The sequence below is a fragment of the Amblyomma mixtum genome, chromosome 7 (assembly GCF_055824585.1).
Source record: "Amblyomma mixtum isolate Tamu chromosome 7, ASM5582458v1, whole genome shotgun sequence".
Classification (NCBI taxonomy): Eukaryota; Metazoa; Arthropoda; class Arachnida; order Ixodida; family Ixodidae; genus Amblyomma; species Amblyomma mixtum.
This window is the reverse complement of record NC_143018.1, coordinates 11,528,921-11,552,725: the sequence shown is the minus strand read 5'-3', so window position 1 is coordinate 11,552,725 and position 23,805 is coordinate 11,528,921. Positions and strand designations below refer to the sequence as shown.

Genomic DNA, 23,805 nt, shown 5'->3' with positions numbered 1-23,805 from the left:
GCAACCTGGCCGCGTTTTCCGCTTACTTTTGATCACCTGGAGTTGACAGCTGTACGAGGCGTGCTGCGGGTTGGCCGTCTTAAGCACGATCATGCTCTCTTGAGATCCAGGGTTGCCAGACGTAAACGTAAACGGAGCCTGGGGAAACTTGTTGTTGCAGAACCTGCGCAAAGGTGCACTCGACTTAGCAGCACGCCGTGAAGGTCTGTATTGAGCGACATCACACTGCAGTGTTACAGTCGCAGAGCTTGTCGCTATAACAGACGCCCCCCCCCCCCCCCCCAGGTATGGGCCATTTACAATAAAGTCATTGCCATAATAAAGTTATTACGAACCTACCAACCAACGTTGAGATGTGCGCACTATGACATGAATTAAACTTTTTGGAGGAAGTTGTGAATTGTCTGGTTATTTCTTCAATACATTCGAGAATAATTTTTCGACGTTATACTAGTAGAAAACAGAAAACAAATGTGCTTGCCACGCATACTTATCGAGTAATCAATAAATGAAAGCAAAATTTTTGTTCCCTCTTACATTGCTCACGACTGTATACTGACCGACGCCATGACGCCGCCCAAAGCGCGTCACCTCCTGGGCGCGGCTGGCTTAAATTATCTTCTAGAATCCTTGGTAGACCAGGATTGTTTACTTAAACCAGAGCTTGTTGCACACGTCCCACAGCCAGAAATACTTCGCCCTCCTTTCCAGGGTCTCCAAGACAAAACGGCAATCCGTGGCTCCCTCTCACGTAATTCACATTTGCATGTATGCGTGAGCAACGAGAGATGTAGGATAGCATTAGCCTGCGTGATAAAATGACGTAGTTGACGTTACGACGTCAACATTCCTGCGTGGAGAAGAACACTTAGTCAGCAATTGGTAATATATCACCAACTCTAGAAACCACCAAAAGAGAGGTCGTCAATTAGGTTTACCAGCTCGTTTTTTTTTTTCATTCATAAACGCCAATAGATGTGTTTAAAATGGGTACTGGAAGAGCCTTTGTGCATAACCGCGTGCTATACCATTCTACTTGCTAGAACCTAAACTACGCCACTCTGAGGTGAGTCGTGAAGCAAGAATGTATACATTATGGAAAGATTTATACAGAAGTGAAAGAAGGTGTAAAAGCAGAAGAACATATTCAGTAATATCGCAAAAAGAAGCTCTCACAGAGACGCAATTTACAGGGATCAATGCGAATAATCAGCAGAGCTTACGTCTACTTAGCGCCTAGCCAGTCAATAAGCATGAGCTTTTTGGAACCGAGAATGTTTAAGATATGGAGACAGCAGATGGCAAAGTTAATAAAAGTTACGCAATTCCTGTTATTTTAATGCTAACGTTAACGCGGTACCCACGAACAGTATAAGGAGCTTCATATTTATTGTCAATGACCCTAACTGTGTATTGCTTGCCGCCGTTAAGTAAAGAATCGAGCTGTACTGTCAAGTTAATGTCTTATCCACTGCGCCTCAACGCGGGGCTGTCAATGGGCTCCCCAACACATCCACATTTTTCATCTCTTTCTGGGGGAGCCGGGTGTTATGCATGGCAGCAATAATGCACTGTCCACCTGCAGCTGCTCATATCAGAAAAGCAACAACGCGACAATTCCTACGCTTCTGAAACGAGATTTCCCGACAACAGCCGCAATCACAGCGCAGTCATTCCCACTTCCGCAAACAATCTCGCACGTCTTTTATCCATGAGAAGCTTAGCCTTGGACTAGCATCGCTGCCAAACCCGACTGAATTAAGCCCAAAAACGGAGCCGCGCCTCACGAGAAACCTTTCGCCGTGTATCCCAAATTATCTGCCTGCTCCTGGGCACTCACTTTATTTATTTTCGCTTAGAGACAGCTCTCTGTGGTTGCCGAACATCTAAGCCGCGCCGCCCCGATTACGAAGCAAATCCGGCGTTTATACACGATTTCGAACACAGTGCCCGACCGGTCACGGTTCGAGCGGCTATCTACATCTCGTATGGACGCATACACATGTTGATGCGGACCGAACAGAAAGGAAACCGCGGGTTTTCACCGTCGTCTGCACGGGCGGTGAATTCCGCGCGAAAGTAAATGCGCGACCCACAATAATCTCCCATTTGCGCAGCCTCGCACGGAGTTGGATCAAACTCGGTCGGTTCAGCTCTGAAAGGCACGCCGATGCTCTCAGTGCGTCAGAACCCTTGCAGCTGCTTTGGCCGGCATAACAAAAGGAGGCGTTATTTGCACGTCGCCTGTAGTGAGGTGGTAGTAAAGCTCTTACGAGCGTATGTGAGGCCTCGTGGCCCCACAACTCCTCATGATTTTCTACAAAACCGTCATTTAAATTACGTATCCACTTCAGGTGTGCGTTCATGTTCAGCTTGATAATTTTTCAGCACTGAAGGAACCCTTCAGACGACTTTTTTTATCAGCGCTCTTTTTCCTTTTTCAAGTGCAGTTCACTTTGCCTTGTTTTTTGGGGCGAAACTTAACTAAAATGTACATCGGTTTGTATCTGTAAACAGGTGCTCTGAAATTTGCTTTGCGTTTGTGCATTTGGATGTTTGGAAGTTCAGCGCATTTATTTTGCAGTTTGATTTTATGGTCGCCAACATTCGCCTGTGCCCATGAGAGAGTTCATTACATGTATGTACTTGTGTGCTCGCGTAAATTTTAAAACCAACCAAACAAAGCCGCGAGATTTCTTAGAGCTGAGAAAAATACCTGCGTATACAATGCTGTATCATCTAAGTATCTATTGCCACCTCTGCATCAGCGGAAAACCAACGCGTGCAAGCCTTATTGATGAGTTGAAGTTCACTCTCAGAAGAGGTGATGTTCGCGGACATGTACGGGCTGTTTGGCCTGCTCTTTGAAAGCCTACGCGCAGGCATGGTCGTGCGCCAGGCACAGCTCTGTCAGAAAAAAAATGAAAAAATTTAGCCCAAAATACGAAAGGATGCTTTTTGGTTTTGCCGTAACCGCAAGTTTGTCTGCGGCATTGTAGTATTTTCCCGTAGTACCGAAATATTTTTCTGTAGTATGTTTCTGTAGTTGTGTCACTACGACAACGGGCAACCTAATACAGTTGAATCTCGTTATAACTTATTTGACGGGGCGCGGTGATTACTTCGTAATAGCCGTAACTTCGTTATAGCCTGTCATGGCGAGCTTCCAAGGGGAATCGTCATTCCTTCGTTATATCCATTATTTTGTCATAAACCGTTTGTTATCACGAGGTTCGACTGCGCCACCTAAACTTTTCCTGTTACTGCAATAATTTCTGCGGTTGCTACAAATTTACGATCGTAAATACTTGAAAAATCTGTTTTGACGAGAGAAATTATTATTATTAGTATTTTTTTTTTTGGGGGGGGGGGGGGTTAGACAGGGTTCCCCCCTGCTAAGCTGTCTGATTTTGCGCTCAGTTCTGAAAAAAAAAGCGAACAAATTCACAGGTACGAATCTTGTGGTTAGTTGAGTAGAGAAATGACTTATGGCATCACGGTAATGGTTATAATAGCTATACCTTTCACTGTTGATCATGAGGTAGTCATGGGAGCAGTTGAACGTCGGACTTCGGATCTTGACTTGAGAGCACGTCACCTGTATCGTCGCATTTGGCGGCACCTGCGTACACAGAAAAATATCTAATCTGGTGAAAAAGAGGTTTGCACAGGACGACACGAACCTACTTTAATCCAGGTGATGTACTGCCACACGTATAATCAATATCAGAAGCCAGGATACGCCCACAGCTGACCAAAGGGTTCTCCCATTCATCTCCATTCAACCCTGTCTTCAGCGAGCAGCGCAAACTCAAAATTTTTTCGTCTCATCTTCCCACCTGACTTTAAGCTGTCCTTAATACGATTTCTTTTAACTGCAGTTCTCTATTACCCTATCAGACCACCAAATCTTTGCTTTGCGCAATGCACACCATGCCCTACTTCTCGTCAGCTCCGCTAGGAGGATCAATAACACCAGTGTTTGTGCCGTCCCTGTGTTGTCCCAAGCCATTTCAAAAGCCCAATTATGTGTGACCAGATCAATAACTAATTGTTACTATCGGAACACAGAATATAATTGCGAAATTTTAATTTGATATGTTTCAAGTTTCCAGCTGAAGAAAAATATTTAAGCTGCTTTGGAAAGTCAACGCATGCAATCACTGTTACCGGCAAGGAATTCCAATATCCGATGGTAACGAGATGAAACTGGGTTTAATTACTTCCGTGCTTGCAAAAATTGGGACTGAGGGATGATTGTGAGTGTGCCTGCTTTTTAGCGCAGTAGATGGCTCTATACAAACAAGTGAATCTATCTTTAACTTACCCGTAAGAATGTTTCTAAAAATAATAACCTATTAATTTTTCTGGGCATTTATAGTGTATGAATGCCGTGCTGTTTCATCAGTTGTAAAGAGAAATGATACCGTTTGTATTTACTGAATATAAACCGGATGACTTTTCTCTAGACTCGTTCCAGTCTAATGATATCTTTTTATTATAGGGGTCCTAAATTGCCGAGTCATACTCAACTTTCGACCTAATAAGTGCATTATAGGCAATCAACCCAGCTACTTAAACCGAGTCGCCAACAAACTGTAAACACCGCGCTCACCATGAGTTCGTAGCCCTCGGAGTAGACATGCGTCACCCGGGCTATCGACTGTGTGAGCTTCTCATACTTGACGTCCGGCACTGTGGGGAAGTCGGTCACTCGCGGCCCCGCCACCACGGCGCTGTCGCTGTTGACGAGGTCGATGCACATCCACTTCTGCACCTCTGCAGAAGGCATTGGAACCGGTTGAGTAGAACCCTGATGCCAGGTGCATCTGAGCATCTCGGAGGACAACCTGGCACCCTTACTCCGAGAGCATAGAGTTTCTTACTATTACCTAGAGGGAAAGCTGGCGGTGCTGCACTTCAGCCACCATGGACGCTCAAAGCATGACGGGGCGGCGAGCTACTTGGTGCGGGACAGTCGTAGTTTTTCGGGAACACGGAGTGTCATCACTAAGACGTTTCATTCCGAAAACGCTGTTCGTGTGTGCGCAGACGACTTTCGCGCGAACGCAGTGTGGAAAAGCCATAGTAGTAAAAACGCAACGACATACGACGCCAATAAAAGGTTTCACTTTTACGAAATGCCATTAAAAAACCTCTTAAAGTATCTAAGCAACAACAGTTTTTTTTTTACGTATTTACTTTTAAAAATGCGCCTGTTAATCAGGAAATATTAGTTTTTGTAGTGCTCATTACTTGACCAATAGGAAAGCTAACCATCTCTTATTTTGGGCAAACTTTGCATTTGCATGCTTTTCTGCTCGTTTGTTGCAATTTACAGACAGGATATTGAATGTTAGGACATTCGTAGTTATCGAACAGCTTTTTTTTCTATTATTTTTTTCCAAAAGTTGTAGTTCTGCAGTCGGTAGCTCGCCGCCCCATGATGCTTTGAGCGCCCATGGTCGCTGAAGTGGTCTCGAGGGGTCTCCATGCAAACTCCCATAGACGAGTTGCCAGCTTTCCCTCAAGGTAATAGTAAGAAACTCTATGTCCGAAAGTATCCCCAAGTCACCTGTCACTAGACATTGACCACCACGCGATGTCTAAATTTATTAATGCGAAAGCGTAAGAAGCCCCAGGGAGGTAAAGTGCGTCGTCATGTAGTCATGAAATTCGTCCATTGGCAAAAGGAAGTGACTTAACCAGACCGCAGCATTCCCATTGGCTAGAGGGGAAGTGGTGTCACTTCCGGTAAAGGTGTCAACTTCTGCCTATGCTATCTCATGGCCAACTCATACTAGATTAGTCTCCGCATGAATGCATTAAAATATTTATTATTTATTAATACCCTAGCATTTGAAGGGTCCGTGCAAGTGCAAACGGCGATCGCTGTCACACGTAGCCACCTCAGATATAATGAACTTTAGTGTACTACCTCGGATATAAGAAATGTTCTTCTCCCACGTCGAATATAACTAACTTTAGTGCGCTAACCTCGCATATAACGTACTAAGTACGCCAATTCGGATATAATGAACTTCCGCGACTTGCCGCTTTCATGTGTTGGCACGGAAGAATGCTACCTAGGATATAAAGAAGCTTTGATAACTCATTCAAATGATCCACCGATAAGTTATAAGTTATATTTTTTCGTCACCTATCCAGAACCGCTTCCCCACCTCCCTGAGATTTCCTGGTTGTTATAAAAGAAGGACATTACCACAAACAGAGGACGCACGACCAATCAAAATGCGCCACGTCACTGTGCAACGTGTATTTTGGGTGGCGTGACCCATTCAACTCTGACATTCCTTCTTCAGCATCCCCCAACACATATAGCTGACGTCCGAAACGTTTGGCCCACCAACTTAGTATAGATATAAATAGAAGTACCCTTATACGTGCAGCCTACACCAGGAAATAAGTTTTTGCTGGCATTACCTTCTTCGCAAATGTCTGATGTGCTTGACCTTCCTTGTTCTACCGGTGGATACGAGTCTGTCTGCTCATCTGGAAAAGCGCAAATAAATATAAAAGAAGATCACCAGTGCTCTACCACATATGTGCTTAGTGGAAATGAATAGACTCGAACAGCGGAGCCTCTCAGAAACTATGCAAGCTTGGTTCTGTTTGTGAGTGGGATGTAAAAAAGTAAAGTTGGGAAAACATAAGGAACACAACAAAGACCGTCGTGGCAACGTTGACAAACCATGTTGCAAGGAAGACCGATTACAAATGACATGGACAGCCACGCAGTAAAACAGGTGGGGTACTGTGATCTGAATGAACAAACCTTCTCGCATACCAGATTATTACTCATGTTTTTTATTATATTACACAGGAACACACACAGTTTCAGCGCTCGTGTGCACTACCGTAAGCAGTCAGTGATATGTTGTGAAGCGTACGCATATAGTGTAAAGTTTAATAAGCAGTGAGGACTAATTCTGGTTGAAATTCCTCTATAAAATACTGCGCTCTATTAACAAAGACTCCACTCTTACATAGAAAAAAAATATTTTAATCTTTCAAAGGCAAAAAAAAAAATGAAATACAGGTTTCGCCAGGCCACGCGCGATTTCAGAAGTAAACTAAGGTGTGTCGACAGTTTTAGCTCGGATCTAAGAGGCTAGGCTTCACCACTATTCGATTGCAATCTGTAATCACGGAGTCCTTTATTTTTTTTTTCTATACGTACCAAGTCAGAACTGAGAGAAGGGAAAATTTTTAAAGCAGTTTTTTCAGTCATAAATGCGTGTTTGGCTATCAGATAAACATTCACATTCGAAGAAGGAGCTTTAGAATCGATTTTTCTAAAAAACAAAAATTGTATGAAGCTTTCCTCACTGTCCCCCTAATAATTTACATGGGTAACTGCGCGTCTGTGAGGAAAACGTTTATCCATTTGTATTTTACTGTGAAATTGGTAAAATCTTCCAATCTTTCAGGTATAAATATCTGCCCATTTCTCAGCAAGCAAACAGGTGTTATTACGTGGTAACAAAGTATTACTGGCTTGCCCTTTCGTTTGGAACTACACCCTTTGATAACCTACCCTTGTAATTCTAATTTTTCCAGGTATCGCGGGGTAATTGCGTCGTTTAACAGAATAATATGAGTAACATGCAAGAAAGATCAACGTACAACGTACACGTTAGGCTGCAGTGAACAAAAACATTCGCTCCCATCAGTACATACCGTCCTACTCGACATGAACATGATTGGTCGCACTTCGACATTGGGGCCCTACTGACTTCTTATTTTGCCTCTTCAAACAATGCCAGGCCGCCCCTGACAAACACATCTTGAGCCCAAACTACGCAGGGCATTTAATAAACTATTCACGAACACTCAGAGTGAGATGTGGCATCTTTTAACAATACAACACAAAAATGTAGAATGTGTTGTTTTAACTAAGAAAGAGGGGAGCAGGGAATCAAAAGAACATCATGTTTTCTTTCGGCTAGGAGAAATTGTGTCTAACGACTTCAGATATAAAAATAACCAATAAAATAGATTAACACCTGGCTTCAGTGATTTCAAGAATTAGCTTCTGTCGCGATTACAATAAACTTCATCAGCTCTACAAAACGAGAACAGCTTACATTCTTCTGTGGACTCGGACGACGAGCTTTCTTCTATCTGAAAACAGAAATTATAAAGTAGAACGCGAGTCTTAGTAAGCCCTTCTTTAGAAGAAGCGTGATTTTATCGGTGCGGTAAGTGCTTTTTGTGCAGCTGCCCAAAATTAATTTCGTATTATTGACGGTTATGTCTCGCTAGAAAATACTTGTGGTCAGCAACGTGGTTTCATTCTAAACAGGTCGACGTCTACAGCCCAACACTTTCCCAGTTGATAAATTCAGGTCTTCATAATAACAAAATCTCACTTGACATTTTCATAGTCCTAAAAATATATCTAATACTATCTCTCATTTGATCATAACTGAAGGCATAAGCCACCTGTGGGAAAGTATTTGTACACTGCAGTTCATAGCCGGTTACTTATCAACTCGAGAGCAAAAATTGGCGACTGATAATTTAAATTCAAATATAACCACACGAAATGCAGAGCGCCCTAAGCATTTTTCTTAGGGCGTTTACATTTCTCTACTTATATAAATGATCTTTCTTGGGCAGTTTGTTTTTTCGTGATCCTTATGTATAAGGATGACACTACCTTCATATTTGATCCAGTGTTCAAGAAAAGTCCCTAAGGTGGAGCAGATTACTCCTTTATTACCTTCACATTACACGTAATTCGGTTTTGCTTATGTAAAATGACACTAGGAAAAATTCACTGACCATTTTTAGCAGGTTTGTAACGAACCAAATACGTTAAATGCTGAAAAAATGAAGTAAGTCGACCGCCAATTCAAAACAAAAAGATAGTTTACAGAGCACAAATTACAATTTTTTTCAATCGACGATGTTAGTGAGTCTGACTTCATTCAAACATCTTGAAATTACCTTGAATGGGAAGTTGAACAGTAAACAGCAAGTTTACAGGATTTGTAGTAAAGCAGCTTTTGGTTGTTGTGCGCCCTTTGAAGCTAGACAACATCTTCCACAGAACAGATTATTTAGCTTATATTTTTCATTATTTCATTGTCCCGCTAGCTATTGCAGTGAGTCATAGCGAGAAACAGTGAGTCAGGTGAGAGGCGAGAAACATATCACAGTTTGACACTGCTCCACCTGTGTGGATATTCTGGAATAAAGAAATATAGACAGACAAAACCTCCGAACGGAAGGGTAGGAATATGTGAGAGGTTTGTGGAGACTTTGGAGAAAGTAGCGCCTCTTCCTCTGTTCTCGTGCCTGGCACGCAAGGATCCTCATATCAAAATTCCTTCTGTATGCTGTTACAAAAAAAAATCGAAAAGCGATAAAAGCTACTTTTAGTAGACGCATAAAAAGCGTATGAGCTTCAGCAGTGGCGGTAGATTTATAAGGACCGAAAAAAAGCGGCTGTTTCAGCTCTACCGCGACATCAGCAGTAATTTTGTTCTAGCACCATCCTAACGCTGGCGAAAAAGCAGCAGGAGCTATGAACTCAATTTGCTTACTTCCTGCTGGAATTAAGAGCTAACATACGCAGCTCAAAATGCAATTGTTTCAAGCTCTACACCATATACCATAGAGTACAAGACGTACTGTACAGGCTCTTCAATATCTCCAAGAACACGTGTGAGTGTCACCAATGCTATTTATAAAACCCGGCATTCAGCTATTCTCATTGTGTCTGAAACACCCCTCGACAACTCGGCAAAAGCATCCGCGAGGACATCCTTACAATCGAGGCAGTGACAAGAGGAGTCAGTTTGTGAATCATTGGCTCCTTCATATTCAATGAAAAGCACGCGTGAAGAGGGTCGCCTCAAAGAAACGACGCTTCCAGACTGCCGTGCGACACCGACTCAGCCATGTGTGTCAGCCTTACGGCGCTCAGTGAAAACAGCTATGAGACGCGGCAAAGCCTCACAGGTGGCATCCAGCTTTTCTCACTATTTTTATTTTGTGTTTGTTGTTTTTTTCGTGCTCGTTGTCCTGCTTTCGTTTCATCGCCTTCAAAACCCAAGTTCTCGGAAACAGCTTCTCAGGCGCCCGTCAACACTGAGACGAGCGTTGGCTCTCGAAGAAGAAGCCTTCAAGGTGACGGATAAAAGAAAGAAAGAAGTAGCATTCAGCTCGTTCGCTAGCTGAAACGTGGCGTCGTCACCTTCAGGGCAGCTCACAAACAACCCGTTGGAGAAAAAAAGAAATACATAGGAACAAGTGAGTATAAAACATGGATGGCAGCGAAATACCGGAAGTGTGCGTGTGTGCGTGTTGAAACTCCGAAACTCCTTGGCTGTGCAGGCGTCAGACGCTCTGCAAAGCCCGAATGTTTCGGCGTGTTCCGCAGCTGTGTTCTGTCAGCGCGTGTTCCCCTTGGCTACGTGATTTAGCGCCGTAACCAGAAAACGACGTGTACACACCTTGCTCAACGCTCTCCTAAATGTCTCTGATGCGCTTCTCTCTGGTACCTGCCCTTTATTGCTGTATTCGCCATGACCATGCAGGCTTCCAAGATCTTAATTCCCTTTTCGTTCCTCAGCTTATAAATGAGAAGCGGCCTAGATCACTGCCTTTATTCTCGTTGAATGGCGATAATTAGGGGCTCACTGCGAGGGTTTTAGCGTACGGCGAAGATGAGATTCCAGCGCTAAGCATGCTACGTCTAGTTAATTGCGCTAATTACGACCCTAGCTGTGCGACATCTGAGGCTATGCTCAAAAGCTCGAGCTTTGTCGTTAGGCGTGGCAAGGGAACTTGACAGGACCAACATCATGTGCGTCTCTGAGCCTTTTAGGTCTCGATAACTTGTAGATGAATTCAAGTTCAATTGGAGTTAAGTGGATGTAACAAAGCTGATGATGATGATGATGACGTCACTCTGTCAGCTTGGTGCCCCTGTCTTAAACGTTGTTGTGAGAAATGGAGCTTTCATAAAACGACGACGCACAGGTGATAAACTAGGGGAAGAATATTTCAATGAGTCATATATTCCCAAGCCTAGCGTCCAGGAAGGGGGGCATCCGAAATGTTTAGGAAGAACATAGCAGAGGTCCGAAACTGGAATAACAAGCCGGTCTAGCAACTGATGGAGGGTAATCGCACCGGCATTCAAGAAGGATCCAGTTAACTCCAATTCTGCTTATTAATGCGTGCTTTGTATCACTCTTCGAGGTAACGTGGACATATAAAGCGCACGGAGCACATGCAAACGTATAAACTCATTCGCAACGCTTAATATTGTAAGACGGGTTCGCCCTAAATTGCAGTGGAGTATCTTGCACCAAACCAGAACAGTGCCACGCCAATTTCCATGTGTGAACAGAAACTTTGCAGGACAGTTACGTGTTCGTGAAATGCAGGATAACGCGACGAACACTAAATTGTTGCAGAACTGATAAGCGACATATGGGAGATAGGAAGATTAGCAAACAGAGCAGCATATTTGCCAGACGTTCTACACAAATATACTCCATAGCAAAGCAAGAGACTGCAGTCATTTAAAACATGCGTCTAAACTTGAACAAGCAACGAAGACAACTAATCTTAGAGCCGTACTTTGCAGTCAAGACTGAGAAAATCAGTAAATTCTGTTGTTCAGCTGAAGTGCACAATCTTTTCTAAAGTTCCGCTGCGTTGTTTTATTTATTTATCGAATTTAGACATCGCAAAAATTCCATGGAAAAATATTTAGGGCTTCAAGACCCTGTAGGTGCGACGATCTCTCGACAACCTCGCAAATGCTTCGCACAGCACCTGCGCACGCGACCATAAATATTTCGCAGCGACCGAAGCTACAATGAAGGCACCGTCTAAAGTTACAGTCGGAAGTTCTCAGCATTACAAGAACTCGTACGTTTGCTCCCTAGGTGATATATCTAAGGCTTCGAGGACGATTGGGTGTTGTGCGGGAACGCTGCACGCTTCAATTGCATCCAACTCACCCGCTCCCCCAGATGTTCGCGCCCATCGCTCCGAGCAGCTGCTTGAACATCGTGTTCATTTCAGAGCAAGATATAAGGACCACGCAGTAACAACCTTCAACCACCGATCACTAACAGCGTGCGTTTTTCACTGGTAGAACTCAGCTCTATTCCAACATCGGTAAGGAAGCTCAGCGCACAGTCCCACGGCAGTTCTCAGAGCATTAGAGCCCAGCTCGTGTTCGGGGGTTTCGCATCGTAGTCGTCGTCTTCAGCGGCGGCGGCGGCGTAGTCATCGACGTCGGAGTAACACGCCACCTGGCAACCGTGGCACGTACTAGAGGAGCGAAACGCTATCTGCTACAGCGAGAGCCGCCGCGGTGGCTCAGTGGTTGTGGCACTCGGCTGCTGACCCGTAAGACGCGGGTTCGATCCCGGCCGCGGTGGTCGAATTTCAATGGAGGTGGTACTCCAGAGGCCCGCGTACTGTGCGATGTGAGTGCACGTTAAAGAACCCCGGGTGGTCAAAATTTCCGGAGCCCTTCACTACGGCGTCCCTCATAGCCTGAGCCGCTTTAGGACGTTTAACGCCCATAAAACAAACCAAACCAAACCTAAAAGCGCTAGTCCTTAGTTACTCGTAATGAGTACTAGACGGGACCATTTCATTGTCACAGTCCTCACAAGCACGAGCCCGCTTTTTTTCTTTTGTTTGTGTAGCCTTTTTACTTTGCACCGTTTGTAAAATGCCCCTCCTGCTAGGGCCAAAGCATTGGGCCTGCAGTATGGTTAAATAAATAAATAAATAAATAAATAAATAAATAAATAAATAAATAAATAAATAAATAAATAAATAAATAAATAAATAAATAAATAAATAAATAAATAAATAAATAAATAAATAAATAAATAAATAAATAAATAAATAAATAAATAAATAAATAAATAAATAAATAAATAAACCTTTGCAGTGAGCTTCAAATAGCTCTGTCCTGCGCAAAATGCGGCCACCCAATTCTCAGGAAAATTTAATTTTTAGACCTTTAATTGCACAGTTTGTGTTTTGGGCGTCAATCATGCTATCGAATTCCTACCATGAGCAACTTAGCAAGACAATGCTTCCTGCAAGAGCTTAATAAGGCGTTTCCCGTTAGTAAGAAGCTGAGGACAACTCCTCAGTGGCAGTTCGGTCTGTTGTTGAATACCCTTCAAGAAAAGCACCTCGTGTTCTTAGTTGACTGATGTCTGAGGCGGCTGTGATTCTTTTAGCAATTAACTCTTTCCCTACCGCGCCCATTGAGCATCTTTATAGCCCGCTAACGATCATTTCATGTCCCGATTTCAGAACCTTCTGCGTTGCTAATGACCATGCTGCAGATGTATTTTATAGGCCAGGAACCAAAGTTTTGTTTCCGATGTAGTTTTCTTTTGTCCCGCGAGGGGGCACTTTCTAACGCGCTGCGAAGAAATGAAGACGCGGACCTGCGCTCATTGCTCGCCATGCTGCCCGCAGATGACGCCTTCGCCGCTCGACTCTTGAGCCTTCCGCTTTGCTTACAGGCACGATGCGCCTCGGGCTTGTAGCCGGAGAACTGAAGTTTTGTTTCCGATATAGTTTTTTTACCGCTACAAAACGGCATTTTTTGAACCCACTCCGAGGATGCGGTACCATCAAAGTCGCTTGGCAGCCTCCGCATGCACGGCACGCGCTCTAAGACACAGCAAATCTCAGGACTCCGTTTCGTCTGCGAGTGGTTTAATCGACGTCCTGTGCAGCAACGAGCCTGAAAATGTTGCAAGGTGCTGAAGATGATACAGTTTTCACATCAGTGATGATGGTAACCAGCCTGAAAAACAGGCGGCCGCGCTCCGATGCACAACTATAGGGTTTCCAGTTATTGTTTTGTAGCAACAATACTATTCAAGATAGAAATTATTTTTTTTTTTTGCAGAGAGTGGCCAGTAGAGTAACAAACATTTTGCATATTTCAAAAAATTTTCAACATTTTTTTCTTTTTAAATACAAGCGTGTTTTTGCAAGTTTTGTTGAATTTTTTTCTAGAATCTCGTTTTCAGCAAATAAAATTTTTTGTTGCAACATGGAATTTGTTGTTTAAACGTATATTAATAGAAAGCACCTTTATTCAGCTCTGTTTTTGGGTATTGCAATCAATATTGAATGCAATTGTTTATAAAAAAAAAAAGTACTGAAACCTTCAAAAAATAATCATTTTCCCCATGGTAGGGAAAGAGTTAACTAATTAATTTTATAGGCTACTAAGAGTAAGCTAATCGCTCTATTATATTTCCAGCCTTTGACCTTTTATTGAATTAGGATATACTTAGCCATTTTCAATGGTTTAGGACCGCTTGAAGTGATGAAATATTGTGTGCACAGAGCAGCAAGTTTAGTTAGTACAATATATCCAGTACCATCTTTCGACAGGTCAGCAGTTATCAAATCCTTTTCTGCTGCTTTCTATTCGTGTTATGCTCTTAAGGCTTTATTCACTTCTTTCGTTAGTAGCAGAATATTTACCTCCTCTGCTCCACTGTAGTTTGCATTAGACTCATGTTATTTCGGCTACACTACGAGTTGGCATTACTATACCACTATGTCTGTTTTTTTTTTGGCGTAACTTAACTCATGCGCCTTCTCACGTAAAACAACTCTAGCATACGTAACCCTTGTGATGCCCAAACTGGAGTACGCATGCGCATTATGGGACCCGCATCATCATAACCTAACAGCTACCATTGAATCAGTTAAAAACCGAGCTGCCAGCTTTATCGTTTCTGCTTATTCCCGCGCGGCACGCGTCACTAATCTGAAAGTTAAATCCGATCTTCCAAGAGGAACCTGGTATCCTCAGCCACCTAGTTAGGATTGCTTGTGCAAATCCTTACACACCAAGGCTCCCAGCCGTTACTGGGGAAATGAATCACTGGATGCAGTGGATCGAAAACCAGGTTAGCTCTGTGGAAGCTGCCTCTGAACTAGACTTCATTGGAGGTAACTCTCAGTGGAATAGGATAAGCTAGCTACCACTTCTGCCATGAAGCACGAATAAATATTTAAGCTGAAATGATATTTCGTGCTAAAGGAATCATATACTGGGTCTTCTACTGGTTCGAAAACGCAGGAAGGAGGTGCAGAATACGCAGGCGTCTCTGCAACTGATCCGACAGCGGTCAGACCTATTCGGCCATTTTGTATGGAAGTACAACACAATAAGAGGCCAAGATCGGGGTCGCCCGCAAGGTCACAACATTAACTGCGAGTGTGGTTGCTCTCAAGATCCAGGTGCTGAGACTGGTGCACAGCTTCCGTAAACATACAAATTACAAGCATAGCATGCTGTCATGGATTGAATTCCGTTAGCTTAAAAGAAATTAGCTAGTTCGATCCGTCGAAAGTTCAAGCCTTGACCGTCGCTTGATGTGCACTGGCAGCAAGGGCCTCCTCGCCAAAATGGTCGAGGTACTTAAGAAGGAAGCGGGAAGGTTCGCCTCCAAAATATATAGACCCTGCTTGTTTCACAATTCCCTCTTCAAATCATGCGAAGTTCCAGGAGTTAAAAATTTCAATCGAGGTTTCAATCTACTGTATTTGCTTAGCTCAAAACCGCCGGTGCCACGTTTAAAATCCTCCACGCACCCATCGCTTGTTTCACCTAGTTACTATGCCGTGCAGTGGAGGTATGCCTCTGTTGCCGAGCGCTGCGTATATTTAGTGATCGGAATCAACTCCGGGAAATGGGTGGCATGCCCTGCTCCTAAATGGGATTGCGCTACAGGACAGCTTCCTCGCATTTTCCTCCCATTAGGTTTATTCCTGTATAAGTGTATTCTGCACCATCGTTGATTTTAAATAGTGATAACGAAGTCCTTTACAGTCCTGACGGGAAGAGTTGAACTGAGTGGGGGGAAAAAAAAGGATGCCTTATTTTAAAATCCAATTTTTTCAGCAGTTAGTTTTTGCGCGGTTTTTACGGGCTTTTTCTTTCAATCCTGACTATGAATTATCGGCAAGCCCTATCAGTCACTGTCGCAAATTTTTTGCTTGTGGACAAACATAAACGTAGCCAGAAGGAAGCCAGATAATCAATTTTTACTAAAATTGGAAATATTATTGCTGTTGTCTACAATGTCCCTTCAGTAATATGCTTCCTTTCGATCATTATTGGTAGCTGGCCGTTCATACGGTGATGATGAAAAACAGTAGATAAATAGGTATGTGACTGTTTCGCATTCCAAGGCGTTTCAGGGAGAGCTGGCAACCGTTATGACTTTGAAGGAAAAGGCACATGGCAGAAGCATTCAAGATGCATGAATAAATTTACACTGCGTATTCAACGGCCGGCAAGCTCCGTGCGAAGTCTGCGTAAGCACCTCGAGACCTCCTCACTTTCTGCTCGCATCCGAGCTCATGCGTGGCGTATGCACGCGTGCACGCACGTGCTGCTAGAAACAGTTTATGCCACCGCTGCAAAGTCTCCTCCGTGCCGCTGTAGCGCTCCTTAAGAGACTGTTCGCCGCTCTAACACACTGCCGGCGGCGGCTTCTTTTGATGTAGGCTTGTGCAGGACCTTATTTTGCTCTTTTTTTATTCCTATTTCTCTTTCGGAGACCACTTTTCTGTTCGTCATCGCTGCTGTTTGCAAGTTGCGTTTAGTGTGAACAAAGCGGGAATGAATTAACCCCTACGGAAAAAATTAGCTACCGGGTGGGGCGGAATGCAGGAAGCTATGGCATAAAAGATGCTAAGCTTACTAATCTGAAGGATGCGAGACACGCTTAATGGAAGCGGTTCAGGAGAAATGAGAGAACAAATTCAATTTCGCAACATTGCAAGTTCAACATCATCGCAAGGCTCACATAATCGCGCTGTTTAGCTTAGGGAGTAGGTAAAGTACGTGTTTTTACTGACGAACTTAAGACGGAAGTAATAAACTCGTGCCGAGTTCGTTGCTTCAATAAAACTGCGGCACTTCCGCGAACCGCGAAAAGACAAAAAAAGAAACAAACAAAATTAATTATTAAAAATTCAGAAGTTTTAATTGACCCCAGCACGCATCTTCTCTTACCTACTCAATAAGAAGAAACGACGACACCACCCCAACCCTCGCTAAAGGTCCAAGGTTGCGCAAAATTTTGAAACACCTTTCCCAAGAGTGTGTCGCTCTAGACGTAACGCCTGCAGCTCAGCGAAAGCTATCCGCCACAGTTGCAGCAGTCTGAGCAGCATCGCAGAAGAAAACGGAAGCCTTTACGAACTCTGCAATAAACTGGTGATCTCCTCTTCCTCAGACGTCAAGGGCAGTCTACTCATATTTTCTTTGATTTTTGGAAACGGACAGTATTACAATGGCTCGAGTTTCTGGCGGTGTTGTGGATGGAGGATGAGAGGTCAGCGCTTTCTTCATTCTCCAACGAAGTCACACAATTACTACCGCACAAGTGGCGAAAGAGCATTGCTTATGGCGGTTACTAATTCCAGTATTGATGTACTCCAGAGAAAGAGGACATTCTGAATTTTCATTTGAATTGAACGCCCTCCAGTTCCACTATTTCTTAAAGAATTTACATCCCAAAATAGAGAAAATTTATTTAAGACAATTCGTATTTGTAATAAAAAAAAAGATTGCTCTTAACTCCAGAAGCGAGGAGGAAAAAGACCGCTGTTCTCAACGTACAGGACTCCTATGCCGCCGTCATGTCAGAAAAGGACAGGCCCACCTCTCAACTAGGCGACTGTTATGGCTACACACGAAGTGGCCTGGGGACTTTTCAAGTTCCCGTTTCAAACTCAAGTTTCAAGTTCCAGTAATGTTTTGAGGTTCTCTTGCAGGCCGCATGCACTACACCTGACACTAAGACTCTGCCCGCTGAATGTAGCATATACTATAAGAGAGGATGCTCTGAGCTCTTGGTACACAGGAACATAGAGTCAAGGAGGGAAGGGGGGGGGGGGTCGTAATCACCCCCCCCCCCCCGTTCCTGTCCGTACAGGGGGACATGGGTTGAACATTGCTCGATTGCAAATTGATTGCAACATCGATAGTCCCAAAACAGTGCGGTGACGTAAGACTTGTATTCTAAGAAAATGTCGGGTTTATAGATAACACCGCTAAGTTGGATGGAGCTATAAAGAAATATAATAAAAAAAGCTAGCACGGTGGCGACAGCCACCGGCCCGTTTCAAAGGCCACGCTCCTATCTTCTATCCATCTATACATCGTGGCAGAGTACTGAATAGCTTGAACAGTCTCTCTGTTCGTACTTAAAGGTTAGCAGCAAGAATATTGAAGGTAACTAAAAAGAGAATAAACTCAAATCATCCGTATTTACTTTCTTCCCCGCAGTCGAAAACAATCGCACTAAGGGATGATTTATTTCATTTTCATGGCCTCTCGCTTCATTTCACAAATAGTAAGTAGCCTTATTTGCTCTCATAGATAAAAGGTGATGAGAACCAAACAAATTGGATGCTAGAATAAAGCGGACTAGAAAAACATTAATTCCAAACTGCTCTTCTTTTTTTCCTAGAGTTTCTGGATAAATCACTATAGCGTTCTACGGAATAAAATTGGATACTGTTAAGAATACCCTCTAGCATCTTATATAAATTCAGAGAACTTGAATAAAACTTTAACTGTGCTCCATGGTTCAGTCAACAGATTCGTAAAAACGAAAATAAAAAGGGGCATATCTACAGACGAGCCATTAGAAACAGGCCTTCACACCACGGGCAGTAAGTGAAGAATACGACAAGAGATACCAGAAATTCCTCAAATTAAACCAGCCTCATTTTTCAATAAGTACTTATCATCCATGCTACCGAAACACTCTCGCAGATAAACAACAATCCCAATATAGTTCTCACTGTTGCCGATAGGATTGTATTTTCTGAATACGAGTGTGCGCAGCTCTTTAATCGCAGTTTTTTAAGTATTCCCTAATGAAGACATCTCAACTCTTGGAATAAGCAGTCTTCGTAACATTCGATTATCGGAAATAATCATTGATGAGATCGGTATGTAATTCCTGCCAAAAAGCCGTAAGGTTCCTCCAGGATAGATCAACTAGGCTTCAATAACAAAATATTTAACAACACATGGCAATATATTATATGAGAGTAAAATAATAACCGCCGAGTTTTCTCACTTTCAATACCTTCCGACTGGCATACTGACCGATACCCACGTTTCCATCAGGTGATCGCAATTCTTCCTTAACACCTGTCTCACTAACCAACCCTTTCTGCAAACTAACCAAGCACGTCTGTCAAAGCCAAGCATTTAACTACCTTTAAGACAACAATGGTGGAGAGAAGGCAGAGAGTGGGATTCTTGAAAACACAAAGCAAGCTGAACAAGATCTGGGGAGGAACCTCTGTCTGCTAGCCAGAGTTTCGACATGAAGGCTTGTCTTAGTCTGGGTGAGAACAGCAGTGCTATTTACAAATACCAACATTTTTTTTTTTTGGAGGGGCTTTTCATGGGACGTCAACTCGTTGGATTCCTCAATGGTTTATATTTATCCATCGATGCTGGCTGCCGAACTGACGCAGTTTTTCTCTTCGAAAGCATTTGATCATGTCCCTGATTAATGACATGTACTCAAACTAAGTTAAACATAGACCCCGGTGCAATTACTTCGACTAAGAATTTACATTCCGCTAGAATTTACTTTGTCTTGTTCAGAACTTCAACTCCCCTTACACTAAAGTCACCTCTGGGACACCGCAGGAGAGCGTTCTTGGGCAACCGCACTTTCTAATATACCGGGTGCTTTAAATTATTCAATTAAGAATTTTCTTTTAAAACCAGTGAAAAATATTTTATTGCAGTTTCGGAAATGAATTGCACGGGAAGGCAGACATTATTTGCTAAATCTAGGCAATTAAAAGACGATGAATTAACAAAAGCCATGCACTCAACTTTTCATTGTTTGGTTCCGAGGCAAGATTTTTTTTTTCTGCGAAATCCAAATCCGTGAACATCGAAGGCGAGGAGAGTCTTTAAAATGTCCGAATCATTATGAAAACCACGGTTTTCAAAATTACTTATTTTGTTTGTTTTTTTTGACCAGCACATTGATCAAATTGCGTCATTTGAATACTGAATGCCTGGAATACTTACTCAGCTGATGTGTTCTACGGCTTGGAAGTTGACGCTGTTTATTTACTATCATGTTATAACTAGACATGTGACTGTGTCTTTTGCGCCCCCCCCCCCCCCCCCCCACTACATGTACATTCGAATGAGGACCCTTGCAAATAAAAAAAATAAATGATTTCATAAATATAAATTCTACTTGATCGGCGCAGAAAACTTTCTGTTCCCTTTTTTTCGTTGAAAGCATTCGTACTATGGTGATGGGAAGAAACGCGAACAACGTGGCGCCTACGCTCTCCACTGATCGAATTCGCGCTTTTACCTGAGTGTTAAAAGAAAAACAATGTTAGAGTCGTCCTACAATGCATCACGGCAACTCTAGCGTCCTTCTGCTGTCACCGAAGTAGAAGCAGGATGAAAATAAATGCGAACAGCGGAGCGCCTAGGCTCCGCTCTGTTCGCGTTTCTATCCATCGGTCCTGCACTTCGCTCCAGATGTCGTGACGTGGAGCCTATCCTCAATGAAACGCACGCCTCGAAAGCCCTTTTTTGTAGAGAGCGCCCACATCAACCTCACAGCGAAATGGAACACGACATCGGAAATGACACACTGTCATCGACCAGGCAGTCATCGCTCCACTCTCATCGGTCAAAAGGTGATCACGTGAGTTCAGAGTGGTGCAGCGACTCGGTTTTTTTCTCAATACCTGACTTAAACCGTGTGTGCATCATAGAGACAACCATGTCAGTTACCGGTCCGCGTAGTGGCCTCTTGAAGTACCCTTGGAAATGCTAAATGCCTGAAGGGGAAGGAGGACAATTCTCCTCCTCCTCAAGATATTTGGAGCTCTGACAATGCGCACCCTGACAATATGGCCCCATAGAGGTAATAATTTATGCATTTTAAATTGTTTTGGTGCTAGAACCAAATGTGCAAAGGTAAAATTTTGGTCTGTTATTCATTCAATTCATTGCGCTCGGCTTGGCATGTGCTATTTCTGACGTATAATTTCTGTTTGCAGCTCTGCTGCACCTTAAATCTGAAAAATGTTTTATCTTGTACGCGCGACCAGTAAGTGGCTATGGTTCAAATAACTGCTCGGTATGTTGCAAGGCGTCCTATGAATAATTTTGGCCAACAACGACAACAACAACAATTAAGGCGACATAGCGCACCTCAGAAGATAACAAAACGGTCTGTATATTTTTACAGAGGCTGCACTGTCAATTTATGGTTTTCAAACAAAGAAATACGCCTATACTAAAGACGAGCACGGAGCGTTTCTTTCTACACAGTCGTGCACAGGATTCTTAGACAGAAATTCTGGATATTTGAATATTGTAAGTTGCTGTTATGTAAATATTGTCGGTAATAATTCATTCTACCAATGAGTAGCAAAATATTTTTTTTATTTTTTTTCCATCGCTCGCATCCAGCAGTTAACACTACCGTAGAAAACCAACGAAGAAGGTTTTTGACGATTGCGGAAACCTTAACAGAAAAAAAAAAAAAAAGCTGCAAGCCTGCCGACAGTAGATCTGCGGATATATTGATTCCTTAGTGAAATTCTAGAGGCCGGTGTACCGTGCGATGTCAGTGCAGGTTAAAGAACCCCAGGTGGTCAAAATTTCCGGAGCCCTTCACTACGGCGTCTCTCATAGCCTGAGTCTCTGAGAGGTTAAACCTTCATAAACCAACCAAACCAGATCTTACAATATGTGAAAAAACTGGGTTCATAAACTCTTTCCCGTTGAAAAATGCTTTTGTCCAGAATTGCTGGGTGTGCCAAACCACAACCTTCAGAAACACTGCACATCTTTCTCTCTCTCACATTTCAATTCCTCCCCTCGCTTTGCCCTTTGCCCGTAATGTGTCCAGTCAGAGCGAGGAAGCTACCGCGCCTTTCCCTTCCTCACACCCGACCTCCTCCTCCTTCTCCAGACAGGGCATTACGACGAGACGCAGGGGAAAGAAAGAGGCGACGAAGCGTCAGGAAGCGCTCTTGGCGGCGTTTCAGTGCGTCGTCACGGCCCATCTGTCGCAGCCGTTCCGGGCGGGAATCGTGCTTTCGGACTCTGAAAGGAAGCCGCCGCCGCCGTCTCGGCAGTCCGGCAACGTGAGGACAGACGAGCCTCGCAGGCGGCTCCACTCACGAGAAAGGAACAGACCGCGGGCAACTCAGTCAGTGGCGAATGTTTCTCGGAGACGCTAAGAGAGGCCTGCTGGCAGCAGCACGGGCAGAGACACCGTTACAGTTCGCTACACTGTTAGTGGGCGAGTTCTGTCCTTTATAAAGATTCCGGGACCTTCAGGTGTCCGTCCAGAGCGAGGCACAGCGAGAGAGTGAGCGCGTATTACCAAAGTACGCACTAACTAAGGCAAACCGAAAGTTGAATTCTCAGCTTTTGGCAATTTGAATATCCTACCTCAGAGTGTTCAATATCCGGTGTCCCCTTTCATCGTTAACACGATCGTTGCGGCCGTTTGTTTTGTATTTATTTTACCTCATTTATTACTTTCTTGTCACTGAAACCCTACACATTGATGTCTGACTTTGTTTTCGCGATTGGCATTGCTGCCTGCTGAATGTTTTTACTTCTAATGCGCATGTTGTTGTGTAATGTTCATTTGTTCTTTGCAAAACTGACGTTTTTGAAATCTCAACCCTTTATAAGATGTGCCACTGCAGCATATCCCTGTAGTGGCACCTCTACAGCTTCTCTGCCAGAGTAGGTATCAAAGCTCCCCATATTCATAAATGACACCGGCTTTAGCGTACGACTGCAGACTCAGCGTAAGTATTCTTTGTTAAGGACTTGCGGATAGACTGGTCACGTTCAATACTTTGACTCTTACTGGTTTTTCCTTTCTCTTCGGTTTCTGTTTCGGTGCCCTGTAGAATGGGTTACAGTCAACCGGGCAGTGCCACGATTACCCTTTTTCTATCATTCCTTTCCCCTGTTTCTGTTTACTATAGCCTCTGAGACTCCTGTCAGAATTATTACATGGTATTTTCAGTGGTCAGGTGGAAAAATTGAGTTTTACAAAATTATCTGCAGGGAAGCGAAGTGCTACCATCTATACGAGTTTCTTGAAAGGCCAATCCTGTGCAATTATTCGACTCAGTAAAAATAAATCTTATTGCTGTAAATAAAATTCTAGAGTCATTTACTGCTGAGAAAATTGCATTTCAGTTGACCGCAACTTGAGCTGAAGTCATATTTTATTTACGAAAAAGTACTCCATGGTCAACGTTTTCAAGTGCGCAACGATGCAGCCTGGTCTTTGTGATTCGCGCCCCAAAATATGTGCAACTGATGACTTGCGGAACTGGCCGACGATGGAGACACCTGTATTTCGTTGTGATAAAAACTCACTTTTCAGTGACAGTAGCTTCTTTCAAAATCAAATCAAATCAAGTTTATTTCATATTTACAGTACATGGTTATGGGGTATATACATCAGGAGGCCCAAAAGTCGAGACTGCAAACAGGGCCTCCTATTGCTGGTATAATGCGGAAATCTGTTGATAGAGGTAGACTTCCATTCGTCAACCTATCGCGGGAATGCTGGCAAACGCCGAGCTTGTATTCGACTTAGTTTTGGAAGCAAAACGAGGATAATTCTCTTCAAACATAGCTGCTCCACGGCGCTCCCAACCATGCGCAGAATGAATTATTCTAAAACCATGTTTTCCGCT

At 43.4% G+C, this 23,805-nt stretch overlaps 1 protein-coding gene across 1 annotated transcript in view; it reads right to left on the bottom strand.

The window, feature by feature from the left end:
* LOC149335018 (uncharacterized) overlaps window positions 1-23,805 on the bottom strand; it is a 97,340-nt gene that overhangs the window by 34,893 nt on the left and 38,642 nt on the right. Inside the window, exons 2-6 of the mRNA XM_089553695.1 lie at window positions 8,109-8,145; window positions 6,445-6,513; window positions 4,616-4,779; window positions 3,522-3,622; window positions 27-163 (exon numbers count right to left, since the gene is read on the bottom strand). Of these exons, the coding sequence (XP_089409821.1) occupies window positions 27-163; window positions 3,522-3,622; window positions 4,616-4,779; window positions 6,445-6,513; window positions 8,109-8,145 (508 nt within the window). The remainder of the gene's footprint in view (window positions 1-26; window positions 164-3,521; window positions 3,623-4,615; window positions 4,780-6,444; window positions 6,514-8,108; window positions 8,146-23,805) is intronic.